At 34.7% G+C, this 25,544-nt stretch overlaps 1 protein-coding gene across 1 annotated transcript in view; it reads right to left on the reverse strand.

The window, feature by feature from the left end:
• The window catches only part of KLHL4 (kelch like family member 4), a 128,051-nt gene that overhangs the window by 49,757 nt on the left and 52,750 nt on the right, over window positions 1-25,544 (reverse strand). Inside the window, exons 3-9 of the mRNA XM_056124111.1 lie at window positions 25,273-25,409; window positions 24,004-24,200; window positions 17,393-17,605; window positions 14,016-14,202; window positions 6,279-6,503; window positions 3,969-4,131; window positions 1,208-1,420 (exon numbers count right to left, since the gene is read on the reverse strand). Coding sequence (XP_055980086.1) covers window positions 1,208-1,420; window positions 3,969-4,131; window positions 6,279-6,503; window positions 14,016-14,202; window positions 17,393-17,605; window positions 24,004-24,200; window positions 25,273-25,409 — 1,335 coding nt within the window. The remainder of the gene's footprint in view (window positions 1-1,207; window positions 1,421-3,968; window positions 4,132-6,278; window positions 6,504-14,015; window positions 14,203-17,392; window positions 17,606-24,003; window positions 24,201-25,272; window positions 25,410-25,544) is intronic.

Below are 25,544 nucleotides of genomic sequence, written 5' to 3' on the forward strand. Positions count from 1 at the left end.
AATCACACAGCCACAACTGCAGTCTCACAACATCCTATGTTATTCATAACCAGAAATAGAAAACAAATTGTCTACTGTTGCCTTTTTGGCAGATCTGAGTGTTGCGGTAAAATCCCAAATAATAATGGTGGGTCTAGTGTCGAAATATTGAATGTAATCAAAGTAGAGAGAGAGTAATGTGGAAATCATCTATCCCACAGGTAGAGGGAGGTTGTGGGATGGGCATATACTGGGGTTTTTGGTGGTGGAAAATGGACACTGATGAAGGGATGACTGTTTCATTGTATGACCGAGACTTAAACCTGAAATCTTTGTAACTGCTCTAATGGTGATTCAATAAATGAAATTATTTAAAAAAGGGGAAAAAAAGGAAAAAAAAGAAATGTCATGCTAGAGATGACAACAGAGAACCATAGACACTTATAGGTGCTGGTATTGTTTAGCACCTTCCTAAATAAATAGTATAAATTTCTTAAACACTATTAACCCTTTTACTGAAACAATAATAACATGAAACCTTATTTTTCTCCATGAATTTCAAGTGACTCCACTATAGGCAATTATTTCTGTAATTTTTACTGGTATTTAGTTACTAATATTTAACATTACTTTTGTGTACATGTTTTCTATCTTGAAAGAAATTTAAAATGATATAATTACAGATCATATAATTATTTAAAAAATAATACACTTATTCATCCCAAACAGTATATATTTTTAAAAGAGGTTATTTTTCTCAAAACCTAAGTAACGTAGTAGAAAGAGATTGAAATACTACTTACACCTCTCCCTGGGAAAGAATTTTACATTATATTGTGCCAAATCTGAAAAGATTAGCAAATGGAATCCAACAATTCATCAAAAAGATGAACACAGCTTTGATTTTACACACAGTAAATTTGTTTTTATTTTTGTCTAGTGAATAGATGGAGGGATATTGTCTGGCATAAAATTATCTTTGTTCTTATATCAGTTTGTCTCATTATTTTATAGTATAACCAAAAAAAACCAAATCATGAAATTATCATTTTCATGAAATATACAAGCGAGGGTACAGACATTTTGAGTCTATGATAAAATTGAAAGTTAAATAATCTTCTGAAATGATTAACATTTGGAAGATGAATTTATACTAGTCTAAAGTCCTTTTTACATTTTGGAAAATATAAACGAAATAACCACATTAAAAAGAATAGTAGTATTTTACCTTTCCACACAGTCAGAAAGCCTGGAGCAGTGATTGGAAGCAGGAGCGTCGTGGCCCCCTACAACATATAAGAATCCATTGTATGTTGCAACTCCTACACCTCCACGCCTTTTTGACATTGGAGCACAGAGATTCCACTTGTTAGTGTGTGGATCAAAATATTCCATCGATTTGAGACAGGAACTTCCATCACGACCACCAATAGCATATAGTCTAGAAAAAAGAGAGAAATTCTTACGCACCTATATTAATTCCAATTTTTGTATAGAAAGGAAATAGAACATTGTTCAAAACATTTCAAGTCTTTCAGTATATATTCTATTCCATTACTATTTTGTGTCTAATGGTCTCAGTTTATGAATGGAGAGATAACTCAGGGCACTTAAGATTTACCCTAACAACACCTTCCACATTAATTACTAATTAATAATACTAATTTATTAATAAATTAAAAGTTTACGTGGGAAGCCAAGTTTAGCAAATTGATATATAAAAAATACTGCCAATATTTCCCAATTATACCTCATAGTATTGAAAATTAAGTATAAATAATTTTAAATAATAGGATTTTTCGAAACTTCAAATCCAGAAACCTTCCAATATTATTAAGTTCAAATAATTAGAATCAGAGGCCTTATTAATTTTAATTTAGTATAAAACACTTGTCAGTAAGAAGACATTAACTCAATAAATAAGAGGAACTTGAGTGAGAGTTCCATTAGCTGATTTTTTGTTCTGTACACTGGGGTTGAGTTCACTACCCAGTACTGAATGGTCCCCTGAGCACCTCTTAGAATGATTCCACTGTAGAGAGCTAGGATTAGTTTCTGAGAACCACCATATATGGTCTCAAACAAAATAAATAGGAATAAACAAAATATCTAAGAATATTTGTGAGTCATGAAATTTATTTGGCTCATAAACTTTACAATGTCAATTCTTTTTATGAGCTTTTTATAAGTATAATTTAAATTTAACCTTGAATCCAAGAAGAATAACACTTACCTAACCATATGCCCCAAATCACCCTTCATGCTTAGCTGAGAATAATAGAAAATCAACAAAATAAAATTATGAGTCAGATGTGCTTATTTCAGTCTATTCTGTCATGGTACTAAAATATACTTAGTTACCTGAGAACATTCAGGTCATCCCTGGCTATATGTTAAGATTTAAGTAACTATAATCAAGGTCTCTTAATTATAAATACATTATATATCTTCTTGCACAAGGGACCAAATGCGATATGTATAAAAATTTCCAATGGGGTTGTTTAGACATTGGATTTATGTATAGTCAGTGTAGACACAAAGCTATCTCTTGCCAGTTACTAATCCTAGTGCCTAAAGTTATTATCATTCAAGTAAGTTTTTCATATAGGCTGATTATTGTTTTCATGTATCCCTTTTCATGAAGCACATAATTGCCAAGAAGAAGTAACAATTCAAGTTCTTAATTACCCCTAACATAGCTGGGTTTAGCATATTAGTCTGCTTTTATAGTCAAGTGATTGAGAAGAAATAACTTTAGAATGATGTGGCTGTATGTAATGCTAGAAGTAGCAAACCGGACTACTCAGGAGTAGGTATGGGAAAGAACAAAATTATTTCTTTTATTAAATTGAAGTAGTATAAGTCAAAAATTTAGTCATAATGAAAAGAAGTAGAATTTTTTTGGGTTAGTTTTTGGATTATACCCTGCAGTGCTCAGGTCTTACCCCAGGATCTGTCCTCAGAAGTCACTCTTTTGGTGGACTGGGGATCGTAAGGGATGCTGATAATTAAATATGTGTCTGTTGCGTGCAAGCAAGCACCCTACCCACTGTACTATCTGGCTAACTCACAAAGTAGTGGATTTTAAGGGTAGAATTGTAACTAGTTAACCACTGAAAACATTTATTAAATTTATATGATAGTTAAGGATCTCATTAATACAAAACTGATTCAGGAGATAGAATATAGGGCCATGTTTCAGCATTTCTAAATATATCTCAAAAATAATCAATTCTGGTTGTCCCAGGTCTATATATTGAAAAGTAAGAAGCTACGGAACACTTAACAAAATAACCATTTTAGAAAAAAAATGCAGCATTATTAGGAGAGGGTTCCAATGAAAGTTTTTATTTTATTATTCATAACTAGAATATAGTAGTTAATGGGAATGGTTTTTTGGGGGGTGTTATTTGTTTATTTTTATTTTTTTCCTTATATACTTTTTTATTTTTTTTAGTGAGACACCATGAAGTACAGTTGTAGACTTACAAATTTTGTGTTTGGGTTTCAATTATACAATGATCAAATACCCATCCCTCCACCAGTGTCCATTTCCCACCACCATGGATCCCAGTATCCCTCCTATCCCCCATTCCCCCATCCCACCCTGCCTCTGTGGCAGGGCATTCCCCTGTTCTCTCTCTCCTTTTGGCTGTTGTGTTTGCAAAACGGGCATTGAGTGGCAATCATGTTTGGTCTAGAGTCTACTTTCAGCATGCATCTCCCATCCTGGGAGGATCCTCCCAACACCCTTTATTTGGTGCTCCCTTCTCTATCTGAGCTGCCTTTTCCCCTAGCATGTGTGGCTGCCTCCAAGCCATGGAGAAAAATCCCTGGTACTAATCTCGGCCATTCTTGGGTGTTAGTCTCCTATTTTGTTACTTTATGTTCAATGGGAACATTTTTTGATTGATGGAACATATCACTGAAGTTCTCTTCCAGAAGACTGTAGAACAAATTGCTCATTGCTCATGTGTGGGTTCACTTACTTGTTGTTTAATGCAGCAACACCAACTGAGCTTCTAGGAGCTGACATACTGGCCACATAATTCCACTGACGTCCCTCAGGGTCCCATCTCTCTACAGTATTTAGATAACTCCATCCATCATGACCTCCAACAGCATACATTGGTCCTTCAAGTGTGGCTACACCTAATGGGTACAACTTGGATGAGATCTCGTTACATAATGGTAGTGTTACTTTATGGAAGCATATTTTAAATGATTTTGTTTGTACATCCATGACTTACTGATTCTGATAGCAAACTAAATATATCCTCTTAACCCTGAGAAAAATTTTAGATCTAGTTATGATATCAAAGGAGGGTTCTATTATTGAAATGCTGAATTCGAGTGAGGTAATATAAAATATATTTTCTCTAGGGAACCCTTTTTACAGATAAAGGGATCAAATATTTCCTGTCATAATTTCAATGTCTCTGTCTGAAAATAAGCTCTATATAACATATATATGTTATAACATATAACAGCGATTCTCAGATAATTTTTAGAAATGTAGGCTAACTGTGGTAGGCTTTTTTATTTTTTTTATTTTAGAGATAAAGAGAACTATGAAATTATGCAGAATTTTGTTGTGGTTAGGTCAGCATAATGAAATAACACGAATATCCCCTTTCTTGCTGCTGTTTCTTTACTCTGGGAATTCATGTAATTGTCTGCACCCTTGCCAGCCCCCGTCCTCCCCAGCTTCTTCACTATTTCAATAAGCATATTTGTGATATATTCTCATCATCTTTTCAATTCTTTTAGAAATATCAAGTATATTTTGACATTAACATATTGTCAGATGATTTGGGCAATTAATACTAGTTCTGCCTTTGCCACTTTTTTTAGCTAAGCAAAGGTTAGTTTTTGAAAACATTTGATTAAATATTATGTGTGCGTGCATGCATGTCTGCGTGTGTGCGTGAGTATGTGTATGTGTGTGTGTGTGTATGTGTGTGTGTGTGGTGTGTTTTAGGTCATACCCACGATGCTCAGTCAGAGGCTATTCCTGACTCTGTACTTGGGATTGACCCCTTGCTGTGTTCTAAGGACTGTATGCCATGCCATGATTTCAAACCAGGATCACCCAGATACATTCAAACACTGTAACCCTATCTCTATGTACTATTCTATGTGGATAGATAACTCTATGCACTATCTCAAAATATAGTGATCTTAATACATATATATGTATCCCCATATGTAATTTAAAACATTCAAAACATACAACGTATATATTAAAAATATACCAAGAAAAATATTCAAGGGAATCAAAATTCTTCACTGTTCCAGATGTTTTAACTCAATTTCTTGCTGTTTAACTAAATGGAAGCCTCTAGCTGAAGGATAATGTTAGAGCTCCTCTTAAATAAAATGGTATTTTTCACCATTAAATATCCTTACCATAGACCTGCATGCTTTTTCTCTTTCAGGAAGGTACACAATTTCTCTGACTAGAAACATAGTATCTCCCTAATATGAAGTGCCTAAGGATAGAAGAATTTTTCCATTGCAATTTTTTGTTCAATAATTTATTGTAGCACTATAGCACTGTCCTCCCGTTGTTCACTGATTTGCTCCAGCGGGCACCAGTAATATCTCCATTGTGAGACTTGATGTTACTGTTTTTGGCATATCGAATACATGGCAGGCTGCTTGCCAGGCTTTGCCGTTAGGGCGGGATACTCTCCTAGCTTGCTGGGCTCTCCGAGAGGGATAGAGGAATCAAACCTGGGTGGGCCTCATCAAGGCAGACACCTTACCTGATGTGCTCTCGTTCCAGCCCCAATAATTTATTACTTCCAAAAGTTAATAATTTCTAAAATTGTACCCCTTTTAAAATAATGATAGGAGATAAATAGGCCTCATAAAACAATTTTAAAGCAGAATTAATAAATGCATCAAGAAAATCTTCATAGAATGTTGATATTGGAATAAACTTTTCGGCATTTGGGGAATATTTTCACCAAGTGTTTGGCTGAATCCTCAACATCTTTAAAGGTAAAGGTAAAGGTAAAGGCCTTCCCGTTGATCGTCGATTTGCTCGAGCGGGCCCAGTAACGTCTCCATTGGAGACTTTGTTGTTACTGTGTCTGGCATATCCAATACTCTCGGTAGCTTGCCGGGCTCTCCGAGAGGGGCGGAGGAATCGAACTCAGGTCGGCCATGTTGGCCGCTTGTAAGGCGAACGCCCTACCACTGTGCTATCGCTCCAACATCTTTAGATCGTTATTATTTTTGTAAAGCTCTATTAACTATGCGGTTTTGGAAACTATATGCAATTAAGTTCTTACCTAAACCATGTCTATGTGTTGACATTGGAGGCATAACAGTCCAAATATTGCCAATAGGATTAAAACATTCCACAGTATTTAAAGTTTTTAAGCCATCTCTTCCTCCAACGACATAAAGTTTATTATCAATAACTGCAACTCCAAACTGAAGCCTGCGTCCACTCATGATACCAATATCTATCCAGTTGTTGGTACGGAGGTCATATTTTTCTATTGTAGTGGTACCTGTTAATAAAACAACAGTTGAGTCATATGTATATAAAGTTAAATGAGCATCATAGGTATTATATTTATGTACCTAAAATTTGAAACATATAATTAGGTACTAAATCTCAAATTTAGTAGCCCAAATTATTCTTTAAACTAAGAAACAAGGTGAAAGTAATATGTTATCACTTCTGCATTCAAATGAGGTTAGAAAAAAGCATACATGTTTGATATATGTGATTTATGGCTTCTTTATGAATTTTAGATTATATTATGTTTATGTCAGTACAACAGAGATGTGAAAAGCATATATTAAATCAGAAAAATGCAATTCAATACTATTTACACAACCATTGTATTTTTATAGTAATTCATTATATTAATTTTTGGACATTCTAATTATGTAATTGTGATTTTGTTAATTGCAAACAGATTTACTGTTAAGTTTTCAAGTTTTATATTTATGTTAATAGCACATATATTAACCTTTGGCAGATGAGTTGTGAGAAAAGATTTTTCTCTCAATTGAAGGGTGTCTTTTTGTTATAGTCAAAATTTGTTTCACACTCCTGAAGCATCTTAATTTTATATAAATCTTCCTGTTTACTCTTGCTTCTGTTTTGCATGGCGAAATTCATTGAGTTACTAAAGATAACCCTAGAGTCACACTAGCATACTATCTGGTACAAACCCTAGTTCCCAAGAATAGTAAGTAGATAAATAAATTATATATATAACATATATAATTTATAAAATATATTTAATTTACAAAATCTATAAACCTCACTTGGATCTAGAAGTGATAACATATCACTCTCACCTTATTTATTAGTTTGAAGAATAATTTGACCTACAAAATTTGATTTATATATATATGAAATGAAATGCTACTCAACTATAAAAATTATGAAATTATGTAATTCTCTGCTACATGGATGAAAGTAGTGTGTATTATTTTTATAGATGGACTTGTTCTCTAGATAGAACTTTGTGAAGTCAGTCAGAAGAAAAGTGACAATTTATCTCTTATGTGGGACGTAAAGAAAGTTAGTGAATAACATAACCAATGGGAAGATAATTCAAAAGTTAGCCTATAGAACTCAGTTTTCCAAGGGTGAGGGTGAATGAGTGGATTGTAGTGGTCCTTAGAACATTGGTGGGATGACAATATCTAGCTTGCTGTAGTGTTCAAACTTTATATGTGTGAAATGTTATCATTAACGTTATCATTATCAATCTTAATAATTGTGCCTAAAAAAACTGGAAAATACAAAACAGAAATTCCCAACGGCCCAGGTAAGAACATTTCTTATAAATGCTCTTCTGGGCATGGTAGCGACTGCGGGGCTTTGGCAGGTTAGGAATATGGCCGCCTCCATCTCCAGAACACCCCAGAGTTTTCAGTGACGGTGACTGCTGTGTCCAAGAATTTCAGCAGCTTGGACTTGCATTTCCTTGGAGTTTTAGGTCGTGAATCTAAAGAGCAGTGCTGGTAGGAATATCTTGCTCAAGGACTTAAGAATCATACTTTTGATATGTAATCTTCACAGAGATGGTGATCCTGTCGCTCAATCAGTGGGAAACTAGACCTGTCAATAAAGATTCAATAATGGGGCTGGAGAGAGCACAGCATTTGCTTGATATTTGACTGACCTGAGTTCAATCTTAGCACAACATATGCCCCTACAGAACTGTGGTTATTAATATGAAGCTAGAAGTAAGCCCTGACCATGGCCAAAGTGTTATTCAGCTAATGGAACAATTCACCCTCATTTATAACTAGTTTGTGCTATGCATCAACAAGAACATGCTTTATATTTCCATACCAACCCCCATATTGTACCAGGAAAGGCGCTCATACATATAAGGCAAATGCTCTACTAGTTTTTAATTATTACTATAAATGCTATATATTTATTTCATCAAGAGATAATCCTGCAGACTGTGGTACCATATATGATGCAGGAATCAAATCCAGATGCAAGAAAAGCATCTAGCTCACTGTACTATCCCGCCTTTCACACCACTGTTTTATTTTTTCTTTATTTTGCTTTAGTACCCAGAATTTAACCAGCAACCTCATGTCACAAGGCATAGGCTTTTCCAATGAGTTGCATCACTTCTATTTCTTTCTACTGCTTTCTAGAGATATATTTAGTTCCTTAGCAGCATCATTTGTCCCTATTTCTTCAAGCATTTCATATATTTTTTGTAATGATTCAAAAATGTGTCTCTGAGGTAAAATAGGACTTATAGCACTTACCTAAAACACAACAGATCCAGGTTTGTGTGTGTACATATATATACACATATGTGTGTACATATATATACATATATCTCAAATATATACATATATGTGTGTATACATATGTGTGTATGTATATATTAGCACAGTAGCATGGTCCTCCCATTGGTCATCGATTTGTTGGAGCAGGCCCAGTAATGTCTCCATCGTGAGACTTGTTGTTACTGTGTTTGGCATGTTGAATACCTCACGGGTAGCTTGTCAGGCTTTGCCGTGCAGGCGAGATACTCTCGGTAGCTTGCTGGGCTCTCCAGGAGGGGCGGAGAAATTGAACCTGGCTCAGCCAGGCTGGCTGTGCAACCAAGGCAAATGCACTACCACTGTGATATGTATGGTCCCCTTAGAACTATCAGGAGCATAGAATCAGTAGTACATTCTCAACATGTCCTCGTCTGACCCCCTAACTAAAATAAATTAAAAATGCACCTTTTATGTTCGTCCATATTATGTTCCATGATGACAACCAAAAAGATTATAATTGAAAATATAACATTAATTTATTATAACTATAAGAAGGGACTGGAGTGATAGCACAGTGGATAGGGTGTTTGCCTTGCATGCAGCCAACCTGGGTTCGATTCCTCAGTCCCTCTCGGAGAGCCTGGCAAGCTACCGAGAGTATCTCACCTGCACGGCAGAGCCTGGCAAGCTCCCCATGACGTATTTGATATGCCAAACACAGTAACAACAAAGTCTCACAATGGAGACGTTACTGGGCCCGCTCGAGCAAATCGATGAACCACGGGAGGACAGTGCTACAGTGCAGCTATTACAAGGGCTGGAGCGATAGCACAGCGGATAGGTTGTTTGCTTTGCTCACGGCTGACATGGTTCGATTCTAACGTCCCTCTCAGAGAGCCTGGCAAGCTACTGAGAGTATCTCGTCTGCACAGCAGAACCTGGCAAGTTCCCATGGTGTATTTGATATGCCAAAAACAGTAACAACAAGTCTCACAGTGGAGATGTTACTGGTGCCCGCTTAAGCAAATCAATGAACAATTGGAGGATAGTGCTACAGGGCTACAGTGCTAAGAATGTAACACGGATATTTCTCCCTGCCTTTCAAATGTGCATTTTTCATTTTTGTCTTCACAAATTTGATAGGGATATTGATGGGGATTGCAGTAAACCTGTATAATAATTTGGGTAAAATGACCAGTTTAAACCTCGTGATTGTTCTAATACATGAGGATAGAATACTTTTCCATCTTCTTATATCTTCCACTTAACAGTTACATATATTTTTCAATATGAATGTCCTTCAAAAATTTTGTTAAGATTATTCAGATTATTCACCATGTCAACATGCGGAAAGATAAAAAATAATATGATTATGTCAATAGCTTTAGAGAAAGCTTTTGTCATGATTCCTGAAATATTTATGATAAAAATAGTATATTTACCACATAGATACCTAATGATTGTGAAAGTGGCACATTTTCATTTTGATATGTGATTATGCACATAAAGAAACCAATTTTAAAAACTCAGAGATGGCTTGCTCTACAAGCCTGTATTCTCTAACTAATGCATGTCTCACTTGCTTGTCTCTATGTTTCTTTGTTTGATTTTGTTTTCTTTCACTCTGGAGAAGTCTGTGCTCCCTCTTGAACACACAGTAGTTTTCCTTTACTTCACAGCTTTTAAATAAATATTAGTAAAATTATCTTTCTTCAAAAGAATAAAAAATGAGAGCTATACATATCTGAAGAAATACAGTGACAAGAGCATTATATTTGTGGAGACTTCAGTACTGTGCTTTTGCCAGTTGACAGATCAGCAAGAATAATAGTAATCATACAAGGAGATAGAAGAACTGAAAAAAACAGATATACTCAGGGCCCTCCATTCCCCCAAAGACAAATAGACATTCTTCTCTAGTGTACATGGGACTTTGTCCAGGAAAGATCACACACTATGGCATAATGCAAACATGCAAAGAAATTACATATAAAAATCATACAAAGCATTCTTTCAGAAAACAAAACCTCAAAGAGAAGGCGGAGAAAACCTCTAACATTTGGAAGTTGAATAAAACACTGCTAAATAATGACTGCTAAATAATCAAAAAGTAAATAAAGTAGTAAATTAAAAGATTGATCAAAATTTAATAAGACTGGAGGAACAAGCTATAAAAATCTATGGGGTATATAAAAATTGTATTATGTGGTAATTCATAGCAATGCAAGTCTAGATTAGGAAAGAAGGAAAAAGACCAAATAAACAACCAAAACAAACATCTTAAAAATTTGGAGAAGAAACAATACATGAGTCAAAAACAGTTGTAGACTAAAGGACACAATAAAAACTAGAACAGCAATTAATAATACAAAAATCAAAAAAATTGTTTAAAGAATAAGTGAAATAAGCAGCTGGTTCTTTGAAAGAATAAACAATAGAGACAAATTTTAGCTTTACTATGAAGGATTAAATGATAAAATGATAAAATAAATTAAACTGAAGATGGAGGGAGGAAATTATAATAGACCCCTGATATAATCATGATAATATCAGAGATTACTATAAATTTTTTTCTGTTAAGCTGGAGAACAGAAAGAAATGGACAGATTCTTATAATCATGTAATCTCCCAAAACTGAACCTGAAGGAAGTGGAAATCATACAGAGAATCATCTGGAAGGAAACTGAAACCTTAATAAAGAATCTTGCACAAGACTGAAAGTCCTTTTCCACATGGGTTCACTGTTGAGTTTTATCAAAACTTCAGAGAAGAATTACCACCTTTACCACTTGAGTACTTACAAACTATAAGAGAAAAAAATCCACTTTAACAATGACTAAGATGACAATATTATAATAATACTCAAAGCAGATAGAGGCACTTTTAGAAAGAACTTTTCAGAACAATTTTCCTGGTGAACATAGATGCATAACCCCTCAACAAAATTAGTGAATACAACACTGTAACTCTGTAATCCACAGTGGTTCAGTAAGAAAAGAACCCCAAGGATAAATTCTCAGATTTATTGTCAACCAGTTTTTGTCAAAAGTTCTGATAACATTAAATAGAGTAAAGTTAGTATTTTCAAAATCAGTGTTTGGAAAACTGGATAATCATGTATAAAAACTTAAAGTTATGCCATAACATATCTATATCATAAAAGATACCTTATATAAAAGATAATTACATAAAAGCCCTGACATAAAATATAGTTAAAACTATATCAAAGAGTTGAGAACAGACTGAATCTATAAACCGTATTGAGGAAAATATGTGCAGGAATCTCTGCGATTTCTTCAGTGTTATGATGCTGTTGGAAATGTCAGCCAAATTAAAAAAAATCAAATTAAACTGCATCAAATTAGAGAGTTTCTTCGTGGCAAAATAAACACAGACTGAAACTAAAGAACACCGAACTTAATGGGAGTAAATATTTATTCTACACACATCAGATAGCACAGAGCGTAGGGCGTTTGCCTTGCAATCCAGTTCGATTCCTCCGCCACTCTCGGAGAGCCCGGCAAGCTACCGAGAGTATCTCGCCCACACGGCAAAGCTTGGCAAGTTACTCCGTGACGTATTCGATACGACAAACACAGTAACAATTGTCACAATGGAGACGTTACTGGGCTCGCTCGAGGAAATCGATGAACAACGGGAGAACAGTGACAGTGACCGTGACAACACACATCAGAAACCCTGAGCACAATTGAAGTGGCCCTAGTGTTCCCTGCTTCCTCTTCAAGCCCTAGAACTGAACCCCAGACCATGCAGTGCCACTAATGGCCACAGGCCTACACAGCAAATCTCTCAAAAGTATTCATTTGAATGACCTTATCTCTTTCATTTAAATTAACTCTTAAGATTCCAGGAGAAATTACTATTGTTATTTGGTATTGGGTGGGGTCATACCTGGTAGTGCTCAAAGCTTACTCCTGGTTCTGAGGTCAGGGAGCACTCCTCAAAATGTTTATGGGACTTACAGGGTGCTGGGGATTGAATCCAGGCTAGCTACAAGCAAGGAAAGTGTCCTAACCTCTTCACTATCACTGTACCTCTGATACTGCTAATTTTTAAAATCATTTATTAGTGAAACACCATGAGATACAGTTGTAGACTTACAAATTTTTATGCTAGGTTTTCAGTTATACAATGATCGAGCACCCATCTCTCCACCAGTGCCCATTCTCCACCACCAATGATCCCAGTAAGTCTCACACCCTCCACCCCATTCCCCCACCCCACCCCCACCTGATTCTATGGCAGGACATTCCCTTTTTCTTTCTCATTCCATTAGGTAGTTGTGGTTTGCAACAGAGGTATTGAGTGTTCATCGTGTTCGGTCTATAGTCTACTTTAATCACGTGTCTCCTATCCCTAACGGATCCTCCAAACATCCTTTACTTGGTGTTCCCTTCTGTATCTGAGCTGCTTCCCCCCCCCCCCCCGCCCCCAGCATGTGCTGCCAGCTTTCATGCTGTGGAGCAAACCTCCTGGTACTTATCTCAACTAATCTTGGGTGTTCGTCTCCCATTCTGTTACATTATATTCCACAGATGAGAATGATATTGCTAATTTTTAAAGAAAATATTTTAAAGATTTTAAAGAAAAGATAAGATCCCACATTTCTATTTATTGATATCTATATAAAGAACACAAAAATATTAATCCAAAACATAAATATATATTTATACTCTTTGCAGTGCTATTTACAAATGGTCAATTCATGGAAATAGTGAAAGTAAGTCCCAATATGTGTGAACACAGAACTTATGCTGTGTTCACACACACATACGCACACACACACACACACACCAAGCACAGAGTACAGTTCAACAAATGAAGAGATGAAATGCTACAACACAGAAGTAATGAGGGAGTTTATGTCTAGTAAATAAGTTAGTTAAATGTGGCATATATCAAATATCCAATGAAGACACTAATTTTGAAGTGTTTTGAAGTGTTTTGAAGTGTCTTGAAGTGTCTTGAATGAAGACACTATCATAAGCTATGACTATGGGAGTTGTGTAGAAACAGTACAACAGAACTTTTGTGGGAAGATATTGAGGCCATTGGTGGTAGACATCTTATGACAACATTGTAATATTAACACAGATAAATATTTTCACACTTGTAAACTGAATATTATCTCAAAAAAGCACAAATTGAAATATAAAATAACTTTAATAACATCCTCCTAATTTGGAGGGTATTAAGAATTATGATATAACATGATAGTTTCTAAATTATTGTGTTCTTTGTACCTTTCATAGCATCCATGCCTCCAACAGCATAAAGTGCCCCCACAGTTGATTTTCTAGGTTTTGTACGAGGACTCTGCATCATGAGTCTTCTCTCAGGCAAGAGATGATACTTCATTGCTTCCATTAAGAGCTTCTGACAATCAAGATCATGAGCAAACATGGAGCTGTTCTCAAGATCTGCCAGTAACTGAAAACAAATTGTGCATGGTATATGAATGTAAGAGTCTATCATCACTAAGAAAGATTTTTTATGTAACTTTAGTAAAAATATTCAAGATAAATAAAATGTAGATAATAATAAATGTAGATAATATAGATAATAATAATAAAATGTAGATAATAATAAAATAATTTTATTATGATATATTAGCCAAGTTTTATTTTCAGTCATTTGAAATGACTACAATTTTTGCTAGTATATCTAATGAATTTGCTCGAGCGGGCCCAGTAACGTCTCCATTGGAGACTTTGTTGTTACTGTATCTAATGAATATTTCATCTAGCAATACTAATATATATCTAGTAAATATTTTGTCAACTCAACTTTTGAAGATGCACATAAATGTTTTCAAAATAAAGAGAAAATACTCATAAATTGGTTACTGAAAAATAATATGGGCTTTAAAATTTTTAAACTGTCAATATGTAAATAAACAAAATATTTGCATACAAGCAATCATATGACAATGTACTGTGCTTATCCCTGTTAAAATAAAATATCAACAATAAAGTACTGCATCTTTTTCATCAAATCACTTCCACAGAATATTCAGAAATCAGATTGTCTTTATCCAGGTCAAAGATTTAGTTTAAAAAGTACCAGTTATGAACAACTTTGTAACTGCGTATCTCACTGTGATTCAATTAGAAATAATTAAAATTTGAAAAGTACCAGTTTTATTAATATATTAGCAATAGTAGGTTATTAATCACTCCCAGCCAATGTCTGAAGACAATAAGATCCTACCTGATTCAGAAGAAAAAACTAGGTAAACATAATTTCTGAAATTAGCTGAAAACATGTCAAAATTTTGTTTTAGAATTTTATCAAGGGTTATTTAGATTAATTCCATAGAGTTTTATCCACACAGCATCAAAAGATATAAAATGAATAGTAAGCAGGTTTCTGGATCAGAGAAAATAATATCACCCCATAAAGCTTGTTTGAATATTCCTGTTCCCATCCTGCCAATAATGACTCTTTTGACTTGCCTAGCGAGCCCCATTTCCTTAATGCATATGCTGTTAAAATAGGATTGAAAACACACTATGTAACATTTTCTTTCAAATTGATTTCTGCTGTTTGCTATAATTTTCATATATTTATTTGTAGGAAGGTTAAGGCCATTTAAAATGATTTGGAAATTCTATATTCTATACGATATAACATATATCAACCATGAAACGATATTTGCATATCTGAAAATAATCAGGAGAGAAGGTTAAAATGCATATTCATTTCACTTTACCACAAAAATTGTTTTAGTAGGTCTGTAGTGGATCTTTTATTTATTTTTTTTATTAAAATTTTTTTAATAGAGTGACATCATGAGGTACAGTTGCAGACTTACATATTTTAGTGCTTGGGTTTCAATTACATAATGATCAAACACCCATCCCCCTCCACCAGTGCCCATTTCCCACCACCACGGATCCCAGTATCCCTCCCACCCCCCATCCCCCCATACCATCCTGTCTCTGTGGCAGGGCATTCCCCTCTGTTCTCTCTCTCAGTAGTGGATCTTTGAGGAGTTTTTTAACAAACTTGTAGACATGGATATACTTCTGGGCTAGGGACTTTTTGAGTAACACCTTTGAGGAACTAATAAATTTTATAGATCTCATGAGAGTAATGAACATTAATGTAAGTATAGTTGCATAAACATGCAATTTCTGTTAAAACTTATGGTCTAAATATATATATATATATGCTTCTTTTTTAGGTTTTACTGTTGCCTTGCCCTTGGACAATTTTGTTATTTTGAGAAAGACAGTAAATGTAATTTTATTGTATACATTCTTATAAGTAAGTATGTAGTTACAAGAGATTAAATTTAAAATCTAAATAATACAGATAAATCATCAGCATATTAACATTTTATTTTTGTTTTTTGGGGAACCACAATCAGCAGTGTTGAGAGGTTAATGATGGCTCTGTGCTCAGGGATCACATCTGACAGAGCCCAGGACTATAAGATGCTGAGGATGGAATCTAGATTTCTCACATACAAAGTAAATGCACTACCTTCTTTACTATCACTTTGACTCCAGCATTTATTTTAATATTAGTATTTTATTATCCACTTTTTAGGAATTAATTTTAATTTCTGGAGCGATAGCACAGCGGTAGGGCGTTTGCCTTGCACGCAGCCAACATGGCCGACCCGAGTTCGATTCCTCCGTCCCTCTCGGAGAGCCCGGCAAGCTCCCCGTTACATATTCGATATGCCAGACACAGTAACAACAAAGTCTCCAATGGAGATGTTACTGGGCACGCTCGAGCAAATCGATGATCAACGGGAGGGCCTTTACCTTTACCTTATAAAATTAATGATACACTGTATGAAAATCAGTCTAAAACACCCCTTCTTCCTTCCAAAGCAGATATTTAAGATTTTATACAAATAAATATATGATTTTTTGTGGATAAAATAAATAATATATGATGTGATTACATAATATATGATATGCTATAAATTATGTGGTTACATAATATATAATATGCTAAAATATTTATATATAATACATATTATGCACGCATATTGTATACATATAATAATACATACATTTTCCCAATGCAGAAGAATTGTGACTTCTACCACTACTGGGACTACACTCAAACCTCACTAAATTATATATTCTGAGTCAACATGAAGTGGATCAAACCTGAATGTTATATTCATTTTGTGTGTATAATGAGTATGCCTTTATAATATTTTAGTGAATCTGAAACCAGTATAGTATACTTCAAATTTGAATATACATTTTTAGTTGTTATTATCCACAATCTCTTTCCTAGAGACTCCTTTTGTTATGTTACTGTAATAATCGTTATCACTTTTCCTAGAACATGATCAAAAGGGATTGCCTCATTATTTTTAAGCACATTTCAAATGACGTTTGGAAAGAGAGAAAGCAAAATACCAATATTCTATGTTTAAATACTCTCTCAATGGTTTTATTAAAGTCTTTCCCTGCTTTATATTAATATTGCAAATTGAAGGTTGGGAATATCTTCAGGTAAGATAAATGCATGCATTAAAATTTAACAGAAGTCCTTTGAGAACAATAAAATTAGGAAAAAAATAAGTTCTGTTTTAGTACACATTAGTATAGTTACTATACTATAGTTTGCATTGGCTAAAAATTTTACATACCTGTGGTGGAAGTAATGGCAGTCTGATATAAGAAAGCAGCATTGCTAGGTCTTGTTGCCTAGCCTGCACATCATGCCCCACCCACTGCATTAGAGCATGGAAAATGGTTTCTTCGTCTGGTACATTAATGTCATCACTGCATAAAAGTTTTGAAATTTCATCAGCTGGAAGCATAAGGAATTCCTGGTTCTTTATTACCTCAATGAAGTGTTCCTAGAAAAGAAAGATCTTATACTGTAACTTCATTTTTTGAAATAACAAAATATCAAATGATTTTTCTATTTTTTGTTTAGAAAATTTCAGAGACAGTGATAAATATTTATATATGTATTTAATATTTATATATTAACAATTTAAATATTAACAATTTGTGCAATTAACAATAGCACAAGTATGTGCTATTGTTGATCTGTCTAAGAGGGACAATGAGGGGAAGCTTCAAAAACTGAGAGCTATTTGTTAAACTAAAAGGAAAGTCACATAAAAGAAAGAAGCAACCAGTGTTGGTGTGGATGTGGGGAGAAAGGGACTCTCCTTCACTGCTGGTGGGAATACCAATTGGTTCAGCCCTTTTGGAAAACAGTATGGACGTTTCTCAAAAAATTAGAAATTGAGCTCCCATTTGACCTAGCAAAACCACTTCTGGGAATATATCTCCGAGATGCAAAAAACTATAGTAGAAATGACATCTGCACTTGTATGTTCATTGCAGCACCATTTACAATAGCCAGAATCTGGAAAAAACCCGAGTGCCTCAGAACAGATGACTGGTTAAATAAACTTTGGTACATCTACACAAAGAAATACTATGCAACTGTTAGAAAAGATCAAGTCATAAAATTTGTATATAAGTGGATCAACATGGAGAGTATCATGCTTCGTGAAATGAGTCAGAAAGAGAGGGACAGGCATAGAAGGACTGTACTCATTTATGCAATATAAAGTAACAGAATGGAAAACTAACACCCAAAGATAGTAGAGATAAGGACCAGGAGGATTGCTCCACAGCTTGAATGCTGGCCTCACATGCTTGGGGAAAGCTCAGATAGAGAAGGGGCCACCAAGTAAAAAATGCTTGGAGGACCTGCTCAGGATGGAAGATGCATGCTGAAAATAGACTATAGCCCGAACATGATGGCCACTTTATGTGGTTGGCACTGCAAACCACAAGACCTTAAAGGAGAGAGAGAGAGTAAAAGGTAACGTGCCTGCCACAGATGCGGGGGAGTGGGGTGGGGGTGGTGGGAGGGATACAGGGATCATTGGTGGTGGAGAATGGGCACTGGTGGAATGATGGTTACTCGAACATTGTATAACTGAAACGTAAGCACGAAAGTTTGTATGTCTGTAACTACATCACAACAATTCATTAAAAAAATTATACCAACTCATAAATAAGAAAGAAAATATAGATGTTATATTCTGTCTTTTGGAAAATTAAATACTTGTTTACTACTGCTGAAAATAAAATCTTAGTGAAAAAAAGGAAAAGGAAGTTTATAACTTCCCCCAAAGACCACATGGACAGTGTACTAATTGATTCCAGAGTCTTTAGTTTATGAACAATTGTAGGAGATAATTCATCAGTTGATGCATTTAGATTGATGATTGATGTCTAATGGATTTTTACCCAAAATGCTGAATTAGCTTATCATAGTGAAACTGCTGACACTTTTCAAGGTGAAGACTTTCTGGAAGACTCATGAGAGGCAATTTTGCTGTACATTAGAAAACATATTTAATTCTTTTGATATAAAATATATTAAAACATTTCTCTTTTGGGGAAAATATGATAAGTATTAACAAAGACAAAAATATATTTCATAATGATTAACAAATTAAAGTCAACCTAAAAAGAATTTCTATGAAGTTGTTTGGGGTCAGGCTGTCTTTCCATGTTTTTTTTTTTTTGCGTTTTGGGTCACATCTGGCGATGCACAGGAGTTACTCCTGGCTCTGCACTCAGGAGTTACTCCTGGCAGTGCTCAGGGGACCATATGGGATGCTGGGAATAGAACCTGGGTAGGCCGCATGCAAAGCAAATGCCCTACCCGCTGTGCTATCTCTCCAGCCCTTATCTTTCCATGTTATAAATGGTCCAGTTATCCATTTTTCCTGTGTGACGTAATTTTTCAAGTATCAAATTTCACAAATTTTGTTTTCAGTTTTCATCATACACTGTTTTAATGTTGTTGCTGTATGTTGTTCTTTGACAATTATATTTTCCAATGTTATTTAGTATGAAATCTCACACATTGAGTGCAATAATAGCCATTCTGACATACCAACACACTGTTGCTAATTTATATTACATGGTGAATAAGTCATCTGGAACTAATTAAGACAGCCTTCAAATAACTAGGGAATCTGAATAAATCAAATCATTGTCTCAGTTTTACTATGAGTTTAATTATCATTTATCAAGTTTAATCTAATTGCAAAATCAAACATGCATTGATCATTAAGTTTAGTATATACACTAGGACATTTTTGTTCTATTAATTTCAAATTATTTTGTCTGTTTAAACAAAATCCTCTTTTGAATAAGAAAACTGATTATTTTTACTACAGCATGCGTCATTGGAAATCCTCTCATCTGTAGAAAAATAATGAAGCAATTAGATGTAGTAAAAATAATATTTTACATTTATAGATCACTGCAAATATCTTGTGAAAATTTCATAAATATTAAGTGATCCAGATTTAACAAACATTAAGTCATAACCAGGGCAGTTTTTTGAAAAATAAAGTTATTCTAAGAAAATGGGCTTTGTGAATTGTTTTACTACATAATTATTAGCATAGTATAAACTCAAACATAAGCCTTAAGTTATAGTTTTATTTTCAATATAATTAGTACATTACTTAACTGATGTACGTTTTACTAAAAATTAAAGAAAAAAGATAAACTCCTCTAAACCTTCTGACTTCCTATTAGAGGGAATATATATATATATAAATTATGAACGAAAGAAAATAAGAGTGAAAAGAAACTGGATGAGTGTGTAAAAACTTCTAAGAGGTTAACATAGATCAATTAGTCTGTCAAATTTGGTTATGCATTCAATAATATTAAAGTTGTTTATGGTTTATATGATGGTCATATTTGGATATAACCAGGAATTCCTCTTTTGATAGTTTGTTGCGGCCAGTTTGTTGTGTCTTTAGGATGGCAGCCTTAAGAGACTACTAAAATTGCTTGGAAATATAGTAAATGAGACATAAATCTATTGGTTAAAGCACTTATATATTGCACTGAATTACCTGGTGCTGTAATTGTATAATCAAACTTAAAGATTCAAATTACTTTATTTTGAAATTATTTTCATTTATTTATTTATTTATTTATTAGTGAAACACCATGAAGTACAGTTACAGACTTACAAAATTTGTGCTTGGGTTTCAGTTATACAATGACCAAGTACCCATCCCTCCACCAGCGCCCATCCTCCACCACCACCGGTCCCAGCATCCCTGCCACCTCCCGTCCCCCCATCCCACCCTGCCTCTGTGGCAGGACATTCCCTTTTGTTCTCTCTCTCTCTCTCCGTTTAGATCCTGTGGTTTGCAAGAAAGGCATTCAGTAGCAATCATGTTTGGTCTATAGTCTACTTTCAGCATGCTTCTCCCATCCTGGGAGGATCCTTCCAACACCCTTTATTTGGTGCACCCTTATCTATCTGAGATTCCTTTCCCCCTAGCATGTGGGGCTGGCCTCCAAGTCATGGAGCAAAATTCCTGGTACTAATCTCGGCCACTCCTGGGTGTTAGTCTCCCATTTTGTTACTTTATGTTCCCCAGATGAATGCAATCTGTCCGTGTCTATCCTGTTCTTTCTGACTCATTTTGCTTAACATGATACTTTCTATGTAGTACCGCTTGTATGTGAATTTCATGACTTCATCTTTTCTAACAGCTACATAGTACTCCATTGTGTAAATGTACCAGCGTTTCTTTAACCAGTCATCTGTTCTCGGGAACTCAGGTTTTTCCAGATTCTGGCTATTGTAAAGAGTGCTGCAATGAACAAACAAGTGCAGATGTCACTTCGACTATACTTTTTGCCTCTCTGGGATATATTCCCAGGAGTGGTATTGCTGGATCAAATGGGAGATCAAGTTATCTTCTAAGCTAATATAAATAATTTCTTACCTGCAACTCACCAAGAGTCCTGTTATTTGCATTTGATTTGGTATTCAATTTTTCAAACTCCACCCTTACTGCGTTGCAAAACTTATTAAAGGAATCTAGCACATTTGTGAATTGTTTCACTAAATCAGAACTATTATTTCTGTGATAGTGATAGATAACTTTATGTGCTAGCTTGTTTGAATTATGGAAGTTCCAGACCTTCGGTCAAGTACACCAGTCTGTATGTGATGGCATTTCCCACTCACATTTAAGAGAGCAATATATTTATTTCATTTAAGGTATGACTCTAATCACTATGATTAAATACTTAAACCTTCAAAATATTCTATATATTAAATTATTTGTATTATTATAGAATAATTTTTGAATTTATAATAATTGATAAAACATGCCTTGAATGTCAGCAGCATTCAAGGCAAATATCTTAGCCACTGTCCTATCACTCTGGCCCCCTACATATGAATTTTAAATCTGTCTTGTTAAGTGAACTTTTAAATCAGTGAATCTCGGTTGGAAGCTGTTTTCCCTTACCTCATTTTCCAGGAAATATTTGGCAACGATTGGAAACATCTTAGGCAGGCTCAATGGATGGGGGTAGGGATAGTAGGGGTCATATGGATATCTCTTGGTAAGATCAGGGATGCTGATCAATGTTATCAATGTTCATAATGCACAGGACAGCCTTCCACAGTAAATAATTGCCTTGCCCCAAGTAATTGCAATTTTTGGTTGAGAAGTTTTTCTTTAAAGGGTTTTATATAATGTAGTGTCTGGAACAGATGTGTTGGACTTTTCCATCAAAGGCACATATTAGAAACCTCTTATCATCAATTTAAAATTCATTTTTGAAAAAGGTAAACAATACCCATTTAACCTCCTTCCTGTGGAGGTAAAGTAAAAGACTATATTTAATTCTTTTGTAAATTAATGTACTTTGCAAGTATAGATTATCTTTAAATAGTTTTCTAAGCTCAAATAATTTCCCATTATTTGCTCACCGAGAGTCTTAAAACTTAAAAAAATTGCTTCCTCTTACCATTTTAATACCAGAGATTTGTTCTTTATCTATTTATATAATTAAGAGAGGGCTGCAAACCACTGGGATACCTACTGAAGAACCAATTGTCATCTGGAAATATCACTACCATTCTGAATGCATATTCTAAATGAAAGGAATGAATTCAGAAAGTAAAACTGAATTTTTTATCATGATATACTAGGTACTTAACAAGGGCGTTTTCCTTGCACACGGCCAGCCCGGTTGACCCGAATTCGATTCCTCCACTCTCTTGGAGAGCCCAGCAAGCTACCAAGAGTGGATTCTTCCGGCCCGGCTGACCCAGATTCGATTCCTCCACCCCTCTTGGAGAGCTCAGCAAGCTTCCAAGAGTATCTTGCACACATGGCCAAGCCTGACAAGCTACCTGTGACATATTCGATATGCCAAACACAGTAACAAGTCTCGCAATAGAGATGTTACTCGGCCCGCTCCAGCAAATCGATGAACAATGGGAGGACAGTACTACAGTGCAGATAAAATATGTGAGTGTCAGTGGATTCAGAAGCATTGTGTTTTAGGCTCATCCTGCTTTAACATTGCTTCAGTGACATAATAGGTAAAGGAAGACAGGTTCTTTCTGATCAATAAAAATAATTTAGGCTGTTTATCAGGATATGTTTTATCTCTAGGAGTTAGATAACAGTAGGCTACCAGACAGGAAACTGTTAATACCTAGCTCAAGAATTTAGGAAGTTTAAGAGGAAGTTTCTGTGGTTGGCTTTTGTGATAGAATTAACCTTTGAACTACACTACTGCTGTTCCTGTAAATTATATGGAATCTGTCCATAGGGCACAACAATATAAATAGCATAATTCAGTTGTATATGTTAAAATTTTCACTATTACAACATAATATGTAATGCAACTGATTTTTCTCAGGAATATTTTTGAAATTTCAAATTTTGAACAATTCAGTGGAGGGGATAAAATAACGAGTTTCTAATATAAAAACTGTTTAGAGAATTCAAAAGCTAGAAATTTGACAATGCATGACCTGCAAAAACTCTAATAATTTGTTCTTTAATGTATATCTCTCTTAAAATTGTTGTTTGCTTTCTTTGTAAGTTTGGTTCTCATTCAATTTTGTTTATTTGACTTATATTTTTGAACATTAAACAACAATTTTTTGAATTTCAAATATTTACCTTTCATTTGGATTTCACAGAAAGAAACATTGTGGTGTTACCTGACTCAGAGGTTGAAAAACTTATTTTCTTTTTTGCATCAGGCAATTATCAGCATCTATCCATAACGTTTTATTTGTTATGATTTGTCAAATCTATCTTGTCTCCCTACAGTTTATAAAATGAGCATCCATTGATTGAATAAAGATAGTTTTATTCTGTGAAACTTTTAAAGAACTAACACATGTACATACATATTTAATTTATTAAATTACCATTGTGTATTTGTGAGCCACACTTAGAAGGTCTTTACAGCCTTGAGCATCTCCAAAAGATCGAATCCCTAAGCAGTTTGATGGATGGAGCTGTTTTATGAGAAAATTGGAACAGACTTCAATGACCTGAGTTAGCTGAAGGAGACACGCTGCAGCCAGCAAATTTTCAATGGTATCTTCTTTCAGTTGCAAAACACCTAAGTAGTTCAAAATAGAAAAGCATAATTATATGTATTATAAATACAGATGGCTAGTGTAAGTTTTCAATTTTCCTTAATAATAGAGCTATCCTTTTTAATTAATATACTAACATCTAAATCATATTTGAAAGTCTCCATTTTTATTAAAGAAACAAAAGTTCAAGAAGTGTTCATATAAGTAAATGCTACTTTTGTGTACAAAAATTTTGGTCAACAAAAACAACATTGAGCTTGCATGCATATTCAACCATCATATTATTTTTGGTTTTATAGTTTAGAAATAAGATTTAGTATGTAAAATTAAAAATTGACTAAATAGGGGATGGAGCTATAGCACAGAGGGTAGGCCATTTGCCTTGCATGTGACTGACCCTGGTTCGATTCCCAGCATCCTATATGGCCCCCTGAGCACCGCCAGGAGAGATTCCTGAGTGCAAAAGCCAGGAGTAACCTCTGAGCATCGCCAGGTGAGACTCAAAAAGCAAAAGTAAATGACTAAATATCTAATGTATAATTTTAATATACCACTTAATTGGCTTTTATTAATGATAATGTATCAATATTATTTGAAGGAATCATATTCCTGGATATTCATATTAAAATGGCTTTATTATTTCACAGCTAAGCTACATTTGCATTCGATCCTCTGTTCTACTTCTCTGACCTGTATTTTTTTTTTTTTGCTTTTTAGATCACACCCAGCGGTGCACAGGAGTTACTTCTGTTCATGTACTCAGGAATTACTCCTGGTGGTGCTCGGGGGACCATATGGGATGCTGGGAATTGAACCTAGGTCGGCTGCGTGCAAGGCAAACGCCCTACCCGCTGTGCTATTGCTCCAGCCCCATGACCTGTATTTTTAAAGAAACTTATTTACCTCTTGACTTTCAGTACTTTTATATTTAAGTCTTTCATTTCCCCTTGTCTTTTGAAGATTGCTGAATTGACTTTTAGTCTACTCATTTGTAGAGTAGGTATTAATAATAATAAATAATAATGATAATGAATACCAGCAACATAATGATTCTGTAATGTGAATTGTGTACAGTAACAGAAGTCAATCACTTACCTGTGTAAGCATATTGCACTAAGGAATTTAGGGCATTAGGATCAACTCCTTCCATCCTGACCTCTTCTTGCTTAGCTTCAAGCACATCATTAGTGAACATTGCAGCAAAATAATCAGAAACTGCACTGAGTACCACGCTGAAAATAAGCATGTTTAATAAGAGTTTAAATAAGTCCATAATCTAATTGAAAATCATGAAATACAGTCAGGTGTGTCACACCCCTCTACATAAATCTCTCAATGTTCAGTAAGTAATAGTGAAATTGGAAAGG

The sequence above is a fragment of the Sorex fumeus genome, unplaced genomic scaffold, assembly GCF_029834395.1.
Source record: "Sorex fumeus unplaced genomic scaffold, SorFum_2.1 ptg000050l, whole genome shotgun sequence".
NCBI classification, from domain to species: domain Eukaryota; kingdom Metazoa; phylum Chordata; class Mammalia; order Eulipotyphla; family Soricidae; genus Sorex; species Sorex fumeus.